The 14,174-nt window shown below is 38.9% G+C and overlaps 1 protein-coding gene across 1 annotated transcript in view; it reads right to left on the bottom strand.

The window, feature by feature from the left end:
• The window catches only part of LOC139218353 (adhesion G protein-coupled receptor F5-like), a 34,360-nt gene extending 20,419 nt beyond the window's left edge, over positions 1–13,941 (bottom strand). Inside the window, exons 1-24 of the mRNA XM_070849913.1 lie at positions 13,840–13,941; positions 13,701–13,752; positions 13,110–13,262; positions 12,852–13,016; positions 12,002–12,154; positions 10,895–11,059; positions 10,448–10,588; positions 10,179–10,361; positions 9,661–9,813; positions 9,287–9,457; positions 9,141–9,185; positions 8,604–8,660; positions 8,252–8,317; positions 7,031–7,183; positions 6,657–6,827; positions 6,511–6,555; positions 5,975–6,031; positions 5,623–5,688; positions 4,220–4,372; positions 3,846–4,016; positions 3,700–3,744; positions 3,163–3,219; positions 2,799–2,876; positions 169–204 (exon numbers count right to left, since the gene is read on the bottom strand). Of these exons, the coding sequence (XP_070706014.1) occupies positions 169–204; positions 2,799–2,876; positions 3,163–3,219; positions 3,700–3,744; positions 3,846–4,016; positions 4,220–4,372; positions 5,623–5,688; positions 5,975–6,031; positions 6,511–6,555; positions 6,657–6,827; positions 7,031–7,183; positions 8,252–8,317; positions 8,604–8,660; positions 9,141–9,185; positions 9,287–9,457; positions 9,661–9,813; positions 10,179–10,361; positions 10,448–10,588; positions 10,895–11,059; positions 12,002–12,154; positions 12,852–13,016; positions 13,110–13,262; positions 13,701–13,752; positions 13,840–13,941 (2,638 nt within the window). The remainder of the gene's footprint in view (positions 1–168; positions 205–2,798; positions 2,877–3,162; positions 3,220–3,699; positions 3,745–3,845; positions 4,017–4,219; positions 4,373–5,622; positions 5,689–5,974; positions 6,032–6,510; positions 6,556–6,656; positions 6,828–7,030; positions 7,184–8,251; positions 8,318–8,603; positions 8,661–9,140; positions 9,186–9,286; positions 9,458–9,660; positions 9,814–10,178; positions 10,362–10,447; positions 10,589–10,894; positions 11,060–12,001; positions 12,155–12,851; positions 13,017–13,109; positions 13,263–13,700; positions 13,753–13,839) is intronic.
• Positions 13,942–14,174: the final 233 nt, after the last annotated feature.

Genomic DNA, 14,174 nt, shown 5'->3' with positions numbered 1-14,174 from the left:
AAAAACAACATGTTAAATGTAATTGTTAACAATGTGTTTCTATGTAAAAAAGATAAATGATTCCAGCCCAGATCATTCACAGTGATGATTTAGCATTTTTACTGTACATACTTTACACATTACTGTCAAAGATTAAAAACAGTGTATACAAAGTAAAGATCATGTTACAAGTAGACTTACTTGTTGGAGCTGCTGTTGTTGCGGCTGTCGTGTTGTTTAGATCTGTTGTAGCAGCAGGTGTGGAATCTAAATGGGGTGTTTGACAATTATTTTCAATGTGTGAAGTCTACACTGATCATTATACAGGTATTTACCTGTGACAACTAAAATATTCAGTGCAGTGACGTATACTGAATTATTAGACATACTTTTCCACAAGACATGAAGATGAGATCATAACACATGCACTGCACACACTCCGGCCACATCAGTATCCTGAAGTGTTGCTGAGTTGAAAGGTGAAGCTGTGGCTGCTGTACAGTTTAATCATAACCTGAGGACTGTTCCCCATGCTTTATTTTGAAGTACTTACTGGTGACTACAGCTGGTGTTGTCGTGTTGATGTCTGTTGTACCAGTAGATGTTGTGTCTGTAGAGAACATTTTGGAATCATGTGTAAATGTCAACAATGGAGGCAGAATGAGTCAAGCCCAAGTGGCTGCAATGTTTCTGTATCCTCACTGCACAGGTTTAGCACTATGCCTTCACTTAAGATAATGAAAAGGAAGGGCTTTATTCCATAGCTCTTACTTGTTACAGTTGTTGGTATTGTTGTAACTGTTGTAGTGATTACAGCTGTTGTAGCAGCAGCTGTAGAATTTGAAAGGGACATTTTACAATCAGGTGTCAGTTAAACTTAAAAGTTAAAGCCTTCACATTAACATGAATTACTGATATTTGTTAGTTTTGAAAAAGTTGCTCAGCTACAGCTGCTATAGCAATGGGTCTGGTAGTGTTCTTCTATCTTCTATGGCAGTAGCTGAATCTAGAAAGACCATCATACATATCTAGAACATTTAACATGTGGAGGTTTAGAGTAAAACATTTGATAATGAATGTACAGTCTTACTTGTTGTTGATGGAGAGATTGTTGTAACAGGACAAGAGGTGAAGTCTGAAAGCAGGAAAAAAGCAAAGTACAGTGGTATTTTGGCACCTCTAACATGAGGACCATTGTCTTCTCATTTCCACACGCTTTATTCAAAACCTGCTTACTGTGCTGATGAGCAGACTGGCAGTAGCGTCCATCAGGAGGAATGGCATTAATACATCCACATGTATTATCAGTGATGTTGTCACAGGATCCGTACGTTAAACACTGGTCACATGACCAACGATACTGATCTTCACATCTGCACTGCAAACCACCACTGCTCAGATAGCAAACTGGAGAGGAAAACATGTAAAGGGTAAATACAGTGTGTCCACTGAGAAAACATTTGATGTTCAATCAATGAAGAAACAGCAGGTCCAAATGACACGCTTCCAAATATTCCAGATTTGAAAAAAGGTTATGCACCAGCATGTTGAGCTGAAAACACATTTTAAATGCAACAAAGTCTGAAATAACATTTTCTTTGTATCCCTACCTGTGGAAATGTTGACGTCAGAGATCTGTATGTGGTTGTTAATGCTGACGGGGAAACTGATGTTTCCCAGAATGCTTCTCAGTTGATCTATTACTGTAACATCTGAGATGTTCAGCTCAACAGAAATGATGTATTCATAGACAACTGGGGGAGCTGCAGAGGAAGAAAATCATATTTTTCTGGATATCACATTTGAAAAAGTGGAGTCGTCGTACATTTGAGGAAAGTCCATTACAATGTAATTATGCACTCTCTACGACAGATGGCTCTGTTTCCAAAGGCCAGAAAGTAGCCCAACAGACTGTCATAATACAAGACTGCAGGCTGAAAAGAGCATCAGGAACAACTAGGCACTTATTTCATCTTAACGCTTTGGAAATGACTAAGATTCATTCTTTTTCAAAGACTTTCAATTTTTTCTTGCGTTTCATTTTGATGATGCAAATTCTGTTAAAAATGTTAGCACTATACTATCAACACTAGGATTGATTGATTCATTCAAATGATTACTATTCCTTGAGTTTAAGGACCTGAAAAATGAACAGGTGCCGACCATATGTTATTGCTGGCAGTACAAGCCTCAGTTATTCAAGCACCAGTGACTTATTATAAAGTTTTCTACATATTTACTTAACAAGTGTGTCATGGACCCCAACAGAAACCCCCCCTCTTGTCAGCCTATTTCTGTTTGAGGTTTCTTCCTGTTAAAGGGGAGTTTTTCCTGCCACTGTCACCTAATGCCTGATGCTGCTCATGTGGGGATTCTTGGATCCTTCCTTTTGAATTCTTGAATTGTTGGGTCTCTATTAACGAAGGAGTTTGATCTAGACCTGCTTTTTATGGAACGGGTCTCGAAATAACTTTTGTTATGAATTGGAGTTATAGAAATAAGTATTAAATTCCTTTTTGATACTTGATACAGTTACTGTAGTTGTTTGGGGCTCAGATTGTAAAACGTGTCTAGCTGATATGTTTGGTATATTTAGTCCACTTTCCTCCTATTTAGCTCATTTCCCTCACAGCTGAGACAGAAATTCATGTAAAAACAACATGTTTTATGTAATTGTTAACAATGTGTTTCTATGTAAAAAAGATAAATGATTCCAGCCCAGATCATTCACAGTGATGATTTAGCATTTTTACTGTACATACTTTACACATTACTGTCAAAGATTAAAAACAGTGTATACAAAGTAAAGATCATGTTACAAGTAGACTTACTTGTTGGAGCTGCTGTTGTTGCGGCTGTCGTGTTGTTTAGATCTGTTGTAGCAGCAGGTGTGGAATCTAAATGGGGTGTTTGACAATTATTTTCAATGTGTGAAGTCTACACTGATCATTATACAGGTATTTACCTGTGACAACTAAAATATTTAGTGCAGTAATGTATACTGAATTATTAGATATACTTTTCCACAAGACATGAAGATGAGATCATAACACATGCACTGCACACACTCCGGCCACATCAGTATCCTGAAGTGTTGCTGAGTTGAAAGGTGAAGCTGTGGCTGCTGTACAGTTTAATCATAACCTGAGGACTGTTCCCCATGCTTTATTTTGAAGTACTTACTGGTGACTACAGCTGGTGTTGTCGTGTTGATGTCTGTTGTACCAGTAGATGTTGTGTCTGTAGAGAACATTTTGGAATCATGTGTAAATGTCAACAATGGAGGCAGAATGAGTCAAGCCCAAGTGGCTGTAATGTTTCTGTATCCTCACTGCACAGGTTTAGCACTATGCCTTCACTTAAGATAAAGAAAAGGAAGGGCTTTATTCCACAGCTCTTACTTGTTACAGTTGTTGGTATTGTTGTAACTGTTGTAGTGATTACAGCTGTTGTAGCAGCAGCTGTAGAATTTGAAAGGGACATTTTACAATCAGGTGTCAGTTAAACTTAAAAGTTAAAGCCTTCACATTAACATGAATTACTGATATTTGTTGTTTTTGAAAAAGTTGCTCAGCTACAGCTGCTATAGCAATGGGTCTGGTAGTGTTCTTCTATCTTCTATGGCAGTAGCTGAATCTAGAAAAGCCATTATACATATCTAGAACATTTAACATGTGGAGGTTTAGAGTAAAACATTTGATAATGAATGTACAGTCTTACTTGTTGTTGATGGAGAGATTGTTGTAACAGGACAAGAGGTGAAGTCTGAAAGCAGGAAAAAAGCAAAGTACAGTGGTATTTTGGCACCTCTAACATGAGGACCATTGTCTCCTCATTTCCACACGCTTTATTCAAAACCTGCTTACTGTGCTGATGAGCAGACTGGCAGTAGCGTCCATCAGGAGGAATGGCATTAATACATCCACATGTATTATCAGTGATGTTGTCACAGGATCCGTACGTTAAACACTGGTCACATGACCAACGATACTGATCTTCACATCTGCACTGCAAACCACCACTGCTCAGATAGCAAACTGGAGAGGAAAACATGTAAAGGGTAAATACAGTGTGTCCACTGAGAAAACATTTGATGTTCAATCAATGAAGAAACAGCAGGTCCAAATGACACGCCTCCAAATATTCCAGATTTGAAAAAAGGTTATGCACCAGCATGTTGAGCTGAAAACACATTTTAAATGCAACAAAGTCTGAAATAACATTTTCTTTGTATACCTACCTGTGGAAATGTTGACGTCAGAGATCTGTATGTGGTTGTTAATGCTGACGGGGAAACTGATGTTTCCCAGAATGCTTCTCAGTTGATCTATTACTGTAACATCTGAGATGTTCAGCTCAACAGAAATGATGTATTCATAGACAACTGGGGGAGCTGCACAGGAAGAAAATCAAATTTTTCTGGATATCACATTTGAAAAAGTGGAGTCGTCGTACATTTGAGGAAAGTCCATTACAATGTAATTATGCACTCTCTACGACAGATGGCTCTGTTTCCAAAGGTTTTCTTCTACCTGAAGCCAAGATTCTGTCTTTCAACAGCTCAAAATCCAAAAGCGACAGAGAGACACAGTAATTGTCTTGAAATGAAAAGTAAAGGCTATTTTCCCAAGGCCTCAGTGAGATGCATAGCTTTGGATCTTGATTATCAAAGTAGCAGAATGACCGAATAACTGCCAAGCAGGCATGAAAGTAGCCCAACAGACTGTCATAATACAAGACTGCAGGCTGAAAAGAGCATCAGGAACAACTAGGCACTTATTTCATCTTAACGCTTTAGAAATGACTAAGATTCATTCTTTTTCAAAGACTTTCAATTTTTTCTTGCGTTTCATTTTGATGATGCAAATTCTGTTAAAAATGTTAGCCCTATACTATCAACACTAGGATTGATTGATTCATTCAAATGATTACTATTCCTTGGGTTTAAGGACCTGAAAAATGAACAGGTGCCAACCATATGTTATTGCTGGCAGTACAAGCCTCAGTTATTCAAGCACCAGTGACTTATTATAAAGTTTTCTACATATTTACTTAACAAGTGTGTCATGGACCCCAACAGAAATCCCCCCTCTTGTCAGCCTAGTTCTGTTTGAGGTTTCTTCCTGTTAAAGGGGAGTTTTTCCTGCCACTGTCACCTAATGCCTGATGCTGCTCATGTGGGGATTCTTGGATCCTTCCTTTTGAATTCTTGAATTGTTGGGTCTCTATTAACGAAAGAATTTGATCTAGACCTGCTTTTTATGGAACGGGTCTCGAAATAACATTTGTTATGAATTGGAGCTATAGAAATAAGTATTAAATTCCTTTTTGATACCTGATACAGTTACTGTAGTTGTTTGGGGCTCGGATTGTAAAAAGTGTCTAGCTGATATGTTTGGTATATTTAGTCCACTTTCCTCCTATTTAGCTCATTTCCCTCACAGCTGAGGTAGAAATTCATGTAAAAACAACATGTTAAATGTAATTGTTAACAATGTGTTTCTATGTAAAAAAGATAAATGATTACAGCCCAGATCATTCACAGTGATGATTTAGCATTTTTACTGTACATACTTTACACATTACTGTCAAAGATTAAAAACAGTGTATACAAAGTAAAGATCATGTTACAAGTAGACTTACTTGTTGGAGCTGCTGTTGTTGCGGCTGTCGTGTTGTTTAGATCTGTTGTAGCAGCAGGTGTGGAATCTAAATGGGGTGTTTGACAATTATTTTCAATGTGTGAAGTCTACACTGATCATTATACAGGTATTTACCTGTGACAACGAAAATATTCAGTGCAGTGACGTATACTGAATTATTAGACATACTTTTCCACAAGACATGAGGATGAGATCATAACACATGCACTGCACACACTCCGGCCACATCACTATCCTGAAGTGTTGCTGAGTTGAAAGGTGAAGCTGTGGCTGCTGTACAGTTTAATCATAACCTGAGGACTGTTCCCCATGCTTTATTTTGAAGTACTTACTGGTGACTACAGCTGGTGTTGTCGTGTTGATGTCTGTTGTACCAGTAGATGTTGTGTCTGTAGAGAACATTTTGGAATCATGTGTAAATGTCAACAATGGAGGCAGAATGAGTCAAGCCCAAGTGGCTGTTATGTTTTAGTAGCTTGACTGCACAGGTTTAGCACTATGCCTTCACTTAAGATAAAGAAAAGGAAGGGCTTTATTCCACAGCTCTTACTTGCTTCAGTTGTTGGTATTGTTGTAACTGTTGTAGTGATTACAGCTGTTGTAGCAGCAGCTGTAGAATTTGAAGGGACATTTTACAATCAGGTGTCAGTTAAACTTAAAAGTTAAAGCCTTCACATTAACATGAATTACTGATACTTGTTAGTTTTGAAAAAGTTGCTCAGCTACAGCTGCTATAGCAATGGGTCTGGTAGTGTTCTTCTATCTTCTATGGCAGTAGCTGAATCTACAAAGACCATCATACATATCTAGAACATTCAACATGTGGAGGTTTAGAGTAAAACATTTGATAATGAATGTACAGTCTTACTTGTTGTTGATGGAGAGATTGTTGTAACAGGACAAGAGGTGAAGTCTGAAAGCAGGAAAAAAGCAAAGTACAGTGGTATTTTGGCACCTCTAACATGAGGACCATTGTCTTCTCATTTCCACACGCTTTATTCAAAACCTGCTTACTGTGCTGATGAGCAGACTGGCAGTAGCGTCCATCAGGAGGAATGGCATTAATACATCCACATGTATTATCAGTGATGTTGTCACAGGATCCGTACGTTAAACACTGGTCACATGACCAACGATACTGATCTTCACATCTGCACTGCAAACCACCACTGCTCAGATAACAAACTGGAGAGGAAAACATGTAAAGGGTAAATACAGTGTGTCCACTGAGAAAACATTTGATGTTCAATCAATGAAGAAACAGCAGGTCCAAATGACACGCCTCCAAATATTCCAGATTTGAAAAAAGGTTATGCACCAGCATGTTGAGCTGAAAACACATTTTAAATGCAACAAAGTCTGAAATAACATTTTCTTTGTATCCCTACCTGTGGAAATGTTGACGTCAGAGATCTGTATGTGGTTGTTAATGCTGACGGGGAAACTGATGTTTCCCAGAATGCTTCTCAGTTGATCTATTACTGTAACATCTGAGATGTTCAGCTCAACAGAAATGATGTATTCATAGACAACTGGGGGAGCTGCAGAGGAAGAAAATCATATTTTTCTGGATATCACATTTGAAAAAGTGGAGTCGTCGTACATTTGAGGAAAGTCCATTACAATGTGATTATGCACTCTCTACGACAGATGGCTCTGTTTCCAAAGGCCAGAAAGTAGCCCAACAGACTGTCATAATACAAGACTGCAGGCTGAAAAGAGCATCAGGAACAACTAGGCACTTATTTCATCTTAACGCTTTGGAAATGACTAAGATTCATTCTTTTTCAAAGACTTTCAATTTTTTCTTGCGTTTCATTTTGATGATGCAAATTCTGTTAAAAATGTTAGCTTTATACTATCAACACTAGGATTGATTGATTCATTCAAATGATTACTATTCCTTGAGTTTAAGGACCTGAAAAATGAACAGGTGCCGACCATATGTTATTGCTGGCAGTACAAGCCTCAGTTATTCAAGCACCAGTGACTTATTATAAAGTTTTCTACATATTTACTTAACAAGTGTGTCATGGACCCCGACAGAAATCCCCCCTCTTGTCAGCCTAGTTCTGTTTGAGGTTTCTTCCTGTTAAAGGGGAGTTTTTCCTGCCACTGTCACCTAATGCCTGATGCTGCTCATGTGGGGATTCTTGGATCCTTCCTTTTGAATTCTTGAATTGTTGGGTCTCTATTAACGAAAGAATTTGATCTAGACCTGCTCTTTATGGAACGGGTCTCGAAATAACTTTTGTTATGAATTGGAGCTATAGAAATAAGTATTAAATTCTTTTTTGATACCTGATACAGTTACTGTAGTTGTTTGGGGCTCGGATTGTAAAAAGTGTCGAGCTGATATGTTTGGTATATTTAGTCCACTTTCCTCCTATTTAGCTCATTTCCCTCACAGCTGAGGTAGAAATTCATGTAAAAACAACATGTTAAATGTAATTGTTAACAATGTGTTTTTATGTAAAAAAGATAAATGATTCCAGCCCAGATCATTCACAGTGATGATTTAGCATTTTTACTGTACATACTTTACACATTACTGTCAAAGATTAAAAACAGTGTATACAAAGTAAAGATCATGTTACAAGTAGACTTACTTGTTGGAGCTGCTGTTGTTGCGGCTGTCGTGTTGTTTAGATCTGTTGTAGCAGCAGGTGTGGAATCTAAATGGGGTGTTTGACAATTATTTTCAATGTGTGAAGTCTACACTGATCATTATACAGGTATTTACCTGTGACAACTAAAATATTCAGTGCAGTGACGTATACTGAATTATTAGACATACTTTTCCACAAGACATGAAGATGAGATCATAACACATGCACTGCACACACTCCGGCCACATCACTATCCTGAAGTGTTGCTGAGTTGAAAGGTGAAGCTGTGGCTGCTGTACAGTTTAATCATAACCTGAGGACTGTTCCCCATGCTTTATTTTGAAGTACTTACTGGTGACTACAGCTGGTGTTGTCGTGTTGATGTCTGTTGTACCAGTAGATGTTGTGTCTGTAGAGAACATTTTGGAATCATGTGTAAATGTCAACAATGGAGGCAGAATGAGTCAAGCCCAAGTGGCTGTTATGTTTTAGTAGCTTGACTGCACAGGTTTAGCACTATGCCTTCACTTAAGATAAAGAAAAGGAAGGGCTTTATTCCACAGTTCTCACTTGCTACAGTTGTTGGTATTGTTGTAACTGTTGTAGTGATTACAGCTGTTGTAGCAGCAGCTGTAGAATTTGAAAGGGACATTTTACAATCAGGTGTCAGTTAAACTTAAAAGTTAAAGCCTTCACATTAACATGAATTACTGATACTTGTTAGTTTTGAAAAAGTTGCTCAGCTACAGCTGCTATAGCAATGGGTCTGGTAGTGTTCTTCTATCTTCTGTGGCAGTAGCTGAATCTAGAAAGACCATCATACATATCTAGAACATTTAACATGTGGAGGTTTAGAGTAAAACATTTGATAATGAATGTACAGTCTTACTTGTTGTTGATGGAGAGATTGTTGTAACAGGACAAGAGGTGAAGTCTGAAAGCAGGAAAAAAGCAAAGTACAGTGGTATTTTGGCACCTCTAACATGAGGACCATTGTCTTCTCATTTCCACACGCTTTATTCAAAACCTGCTTACTGTGCTGATGAGCAGACTGGCAGTAGCGTCCATCAGGAGGAATGGCATTAATACATCCACATGTATTATCAGTGATGTTGTCACAGGATCCGTACGTTAAACACTGGTCACATGACCAACGATGCTGATCTTCACATCTGCACTGCAAACCACCACTGCTCAGATAGCAAACTGGAGAGGAAAACATGTAAAGGGTAAATACAGTGTGTCCACTGAGAAAACATTTGATGTTCAATCAATGAAGAAACAGCAGGTCCAAATGACACGCCTCCAAATATTCCAGATTTGAAAAAAGGTTATGCACCAGCATGTTGAGCTGAAAACACATTTAAAACGCAACAAAGTCTGAAATAACATTTTCTTTGTATCCCTACCTGTGGAAATGTTGACGTCAGAGATCTGTATGTGGTTGTTAATGCTGACGGGGAAACTGATGTTTCCCAGGATGCTTCTCAGTTGATCTATTACTGTAACATCTGAGATGTTCAGCTCAACAGAAATGATGTATTCATAGACAACTGGGGGAGCTGCAGAGGCAGTAAAATAAAATTAGTAAAATATGTAAATAATAAAATAAGTTTGTTCTGTCGAGAGAAAGATTTTCTTTTCGCATTAAAACCAGCAGCGTCCTCTCAGCTTTACCTGTTGATGGTGTCGTTGTTGTCAGAGGACATGCTGTAAAATCTGTAGACATAAGTAAATATTTATTGATGAAAAGGTGTCAAAGTATTTCATCTCATCAGGTTAAAAAAGAAAATGCATGTGACAACTCCCTGAAATAAAAAAGTCACACAGTCACAGTTAGTCTCAACATTGTAATGAAGCATGTAGAAAATGTTTTAACATTTAAAGCAAAACCATTGGGGCATTAAAACTGGGATCAGTGTGTGACCATGACACTCACTGTGACGCTGTACTGACTGACAGTACTCTCCATCTGTGGGAACAGCTTTGATGCACCTACATGTGCTGTTTGTATCACCATCACATTTCCCATATGTGGCGCACTTGTCACAAGGCCAGAGATAGTCATTCTCACAGCGGCACTGGAACCCAACGCCATCCTGGCTGCAAACTAAAACAACAGCACATTTTCTCTTACAAAATGGCCAAACACTTGAGAAAATTCTACCCTCTGTGACCTGAAGTATTCTGCTTCACCTGTAGTGATATCAGCATCTAAGATGTTTATATGGCTGCCGATTTGGACGGGGAAAGTGAGACTTGTCAGGGTGTTTCTCAGTTGATCTGCATCTGTAGTGTTCACCTCAATGAAAAGCTGGTATTCATAAACAACCGGAACTGTGGAAAAAGAGATTGTAATTACAAACTAATTTCAAATTTAGGTAATATGATGACACCTGAGCTCCATTAGCTGGATGAAGTCTGTTCGAGGCAAGGTAATCAAGTCAACCCATGACAAATAGTTTTCACATATGTCTCTGAACATTCAGGACTGAAGTGCCATTCTCATGTCTTTATTTGAAGATGCAGTATTGTGCATTTCGGATGAAAACATGAAAATGCTACTGAAATGTTAAAATGAAAGTACACCTTTAATAATAGGCCTCAAACAAGCATAAAGTAACCATTTAAAGGGTCCATCACCTTCCTTTAGCTGGCAGTATTGTCCATTGGATGGAATACTGTTGATACAGCCGCACGTGTTGTCACTGAACTCATCACAGGCCCCGTACGTAACGCAGTTTCTGTATGACCAAGTATACTGATCATCACATCTGCACTGGAAGTTGGTCCCATTTGGGTAACACACTGAACAACAAAAGAGTTAAAAGATATGCAGTAGTTTAAGACATCTTCAGCTTACTTGATTTTCAATGTACACCTAGTTGAGAAGTATGGGAGAAACACAGTTATCAGATCAGTCACTGACAGGCCATTTGTGTTTGGTCTCTGGGTCACTGGGCTAGGACGAGTCCCATATGGTTATCTTTAACTGTATTCAAACATGCAGCAGGGTAATGAAGTAGCTGTCTGAAATTAACCTCCTCAGTCTAAAGGAGTAAGTGATGTTTTCATTTCGAATGAATTGGGCCCTCCAATTAATTGGTGTCATAATTTATTTCAAATATATTGATAACATCAACTGAGAGAATGAACTTTATGTCAAAGTCCTCCCAACATATTGGACATTCTGGGGGCCCCCTCTTGGAGGCGCAAAATGGTTTAGTCCGCCCGACAGCGACCGGCGACAAGTGTAACGTCAGTGAGTCCAGATTGAATGACCTGGGGGCTAGACATCATGCTGCCCAAGGAGCACAAGTCGGGGTATCAGAAGAGGAAAGAAAAAGAAAGAAGGCAGAATGAGGGGAGGCAGTGGCAGCTGTTGACTGCTTCCTTTCCCAAAGGTGAACCGAGTTTGCTTGTTATGCAAAGTCCAATTAACTTACGTTGGTATGTTGGTTCATGAGCGAGAGACAGAGAGAGAGAGAGAGAGAGTAGCGAGAGAGAGAGACAGAGAGAGAGAAACCATCACAACACTTGACACATTATAAATCAATATCTGATTTTTTTATTTTTAGATTATTTTTTCTCTTTATCTTTAGTTGTCCTGGTAATAGGCTCCACTGGGATGGGGCCCACTGACATTGAGAGTGTACAGGGCCCAGAATTTGGTGCTACGCCCCTGCCCTGCTCCCCAACACAGATAATTAGCACGCATGACATTCAGACTAGAGGAAGCTCTGTTTTTACCTGTGGTGATGTTAATGTCTGTGACGTTCACAGTGGGACCCAAGGCCAGGGAAAAGCTGCCATTGTTCAGGAGGCTCCTGAGGTAGTCCACTGTCTCGACATCTGTAACATTCAGCTCCACATCCACCGTGTACTCAACCTGAGCTAGCAGTGCTGTAGGAAAATATATTCAGAGCATGTCTTTGTAGAAAACATACACTTAATCTTTTAAAAACTGCAATAACTGATATGGTTTAACCTTTTTATCAACTAAAGATTTAAAAAATAAAAATTGATAGGGCAAACGGTTGCCTGTCAACAGACTGAGCAGATACAAAGTGATATTAGTCTTCATTTGGAGCAGGTCTGTGGCCACCTAATTAATGTAATCCAATATTCACCCCTCTTTTAGCTCTGTTTTGGTCTCCACCAACTCTTGAGAAAAAAAAAATGCTTCTCCACTTTGTTAACCAGCTAGTCACTAGCTCTGTTTGTCTTCTTCCTGGTCCTGACAGGTAGTGTACATGGGTTACTAGCTAAATCTGCATCTGCACCTGGAAACTACGCTGATGAGAGCTGTGAGACTTGGAAAATGCAGTCAGGTGATGATTTTCTGGTGGTTCATCACTATGAGCGACTCCTTTTACATAAAGGTAGTCATGTTATATAAAAAATGGATTACAGCTCATTTAGCTCAGCTATGGAACATAAATATTGTTGATTGAATTTAATTAAGATTCATTTAATTGCACTGAATTTAAGTAACCCATAGCAGACTAGTCCCCTTGTGCCTGGTCAACACTGGCAGTGAGCAATGACTGCCTCTGAAGTAAATGTGATTGGATTTATTAATAAATTATAGATTGATTACCTGATATGGGCTGGCAGGACTGGCCATCAGCTGGAATGGCATTGATGCATTTACAGATACCACTGGACATGTAATCACAGGCTCCGTACGTGGCACAGGTGCTATAAGGCCACGCAAACTTTTCCACACATCTACATTGGAAGCCAGTGCCGGTTGAGGAACACACTGTCAGAAGAGATGATTTGTGTTTATATGGCAATAATCTCAGTAATGTGTTTCTTGTCAAGTTGTTCAAAGAAGGTCAAGATTGCTTTTCACCAGTTGTGACACTAATGTCGGAGATCTCTGTGTTGTTATCAAGTTGGATGGGAAGACTAGTAGTATTCAAGGAGGAACGAATCTGCTCAAATGTTTCCACGTTAGAAGCATTCACTACAACATCAATAATGTAATTCCATTGGCCTGTCAGCACTGCAAAGATTGAAATTAGAAAAACAAAAACAACAATGTGATTTTTAACAGCACACAGCATATAAGGAATTACAGTAATGGGCTGATAGCGTGGGAGATACACTTACTCACTTTCTTGCCATGAGTTAGATGAGAAGATCAATACCACTTTCAAGTGTGTACACAAAATATGACACTATATTCAGGAGACAGTTAGCCTGGCATTAAGTCTGGAAACAAGGAAAAGGTAAAAAGACAACTTGTGGTTTTAAGGGGGGGTTTCCGCTGGACTTTTTCTTGCCTAGCAACCTAACAACAAGAAGACTCCAGGCTTGGTGTTTAAAGTGGTACCAATCTTGTCATAACACTCTCAGTGAGAAAGCAAATATGTGTATTTCCCAAAATGCCACTCTTCTATTTTCTATGATAACAACAATAATGTTAATTAATTGGACAAACCATTCCTTTTCTCCCTGCTGTGAGATAAAAAGTGTTCTTCTTCATAGTGTACCTGAAACACAAAAGCTATTCATCAAAACCTGTGGCCAAGGTCAAGTCCCATATTGTCTGTTCACAATTGTAAATACAGTGGACCTACCGGTAAAGCCGGACTTGAAAACTCAATGATGTTCCCTGTTTCCAAAATATAAAGTGTCACCAGAAGGGCAACAATGGTCAAGCCATTCTTGGACATTGCCATTCCTTTCAAGAAAGTTAGAGAGAGACAGAAAAAAACGTATGCAGTCACTCCATCCAGGTTTACCTGCTGCATTGTTTCACAGTCCTGCTCCACAGACAGTGGAGGTGGAGCTTCCTGCATTAGTCATAAAACAGCTTTAGGCATATACTGTCTAACAGGATAACGCCAAGCCAAATATTCTTACTGATATCTTATCAGTGCTATTGATCCATTTTTCAGCTTCTCGTTCAAAT

The sequence above is a fragment of the Pempheris klunzingeri genome, chromosome 18 (assembly GCF_042242105.1).
Source record: "Pempheris klunzingeri isolate RE-2024b chromosome 18, fPemKlu1.hap1, whole genome shotgun sequence".
In the NCBI taxonomy this organism is placed as follows: domain Eukaryota; kingdom Metazoa; phylum Chordata; class Actinopteri; order Acropomatiformes; family Pempheridae; genus Pempheris; species Pempheris klunzingeri.
The sequence above is the reverse complement of the archived record's forward strand: the minus strand, read 5'-3'. Positions and strand labels throughout refer to the sequence as shown.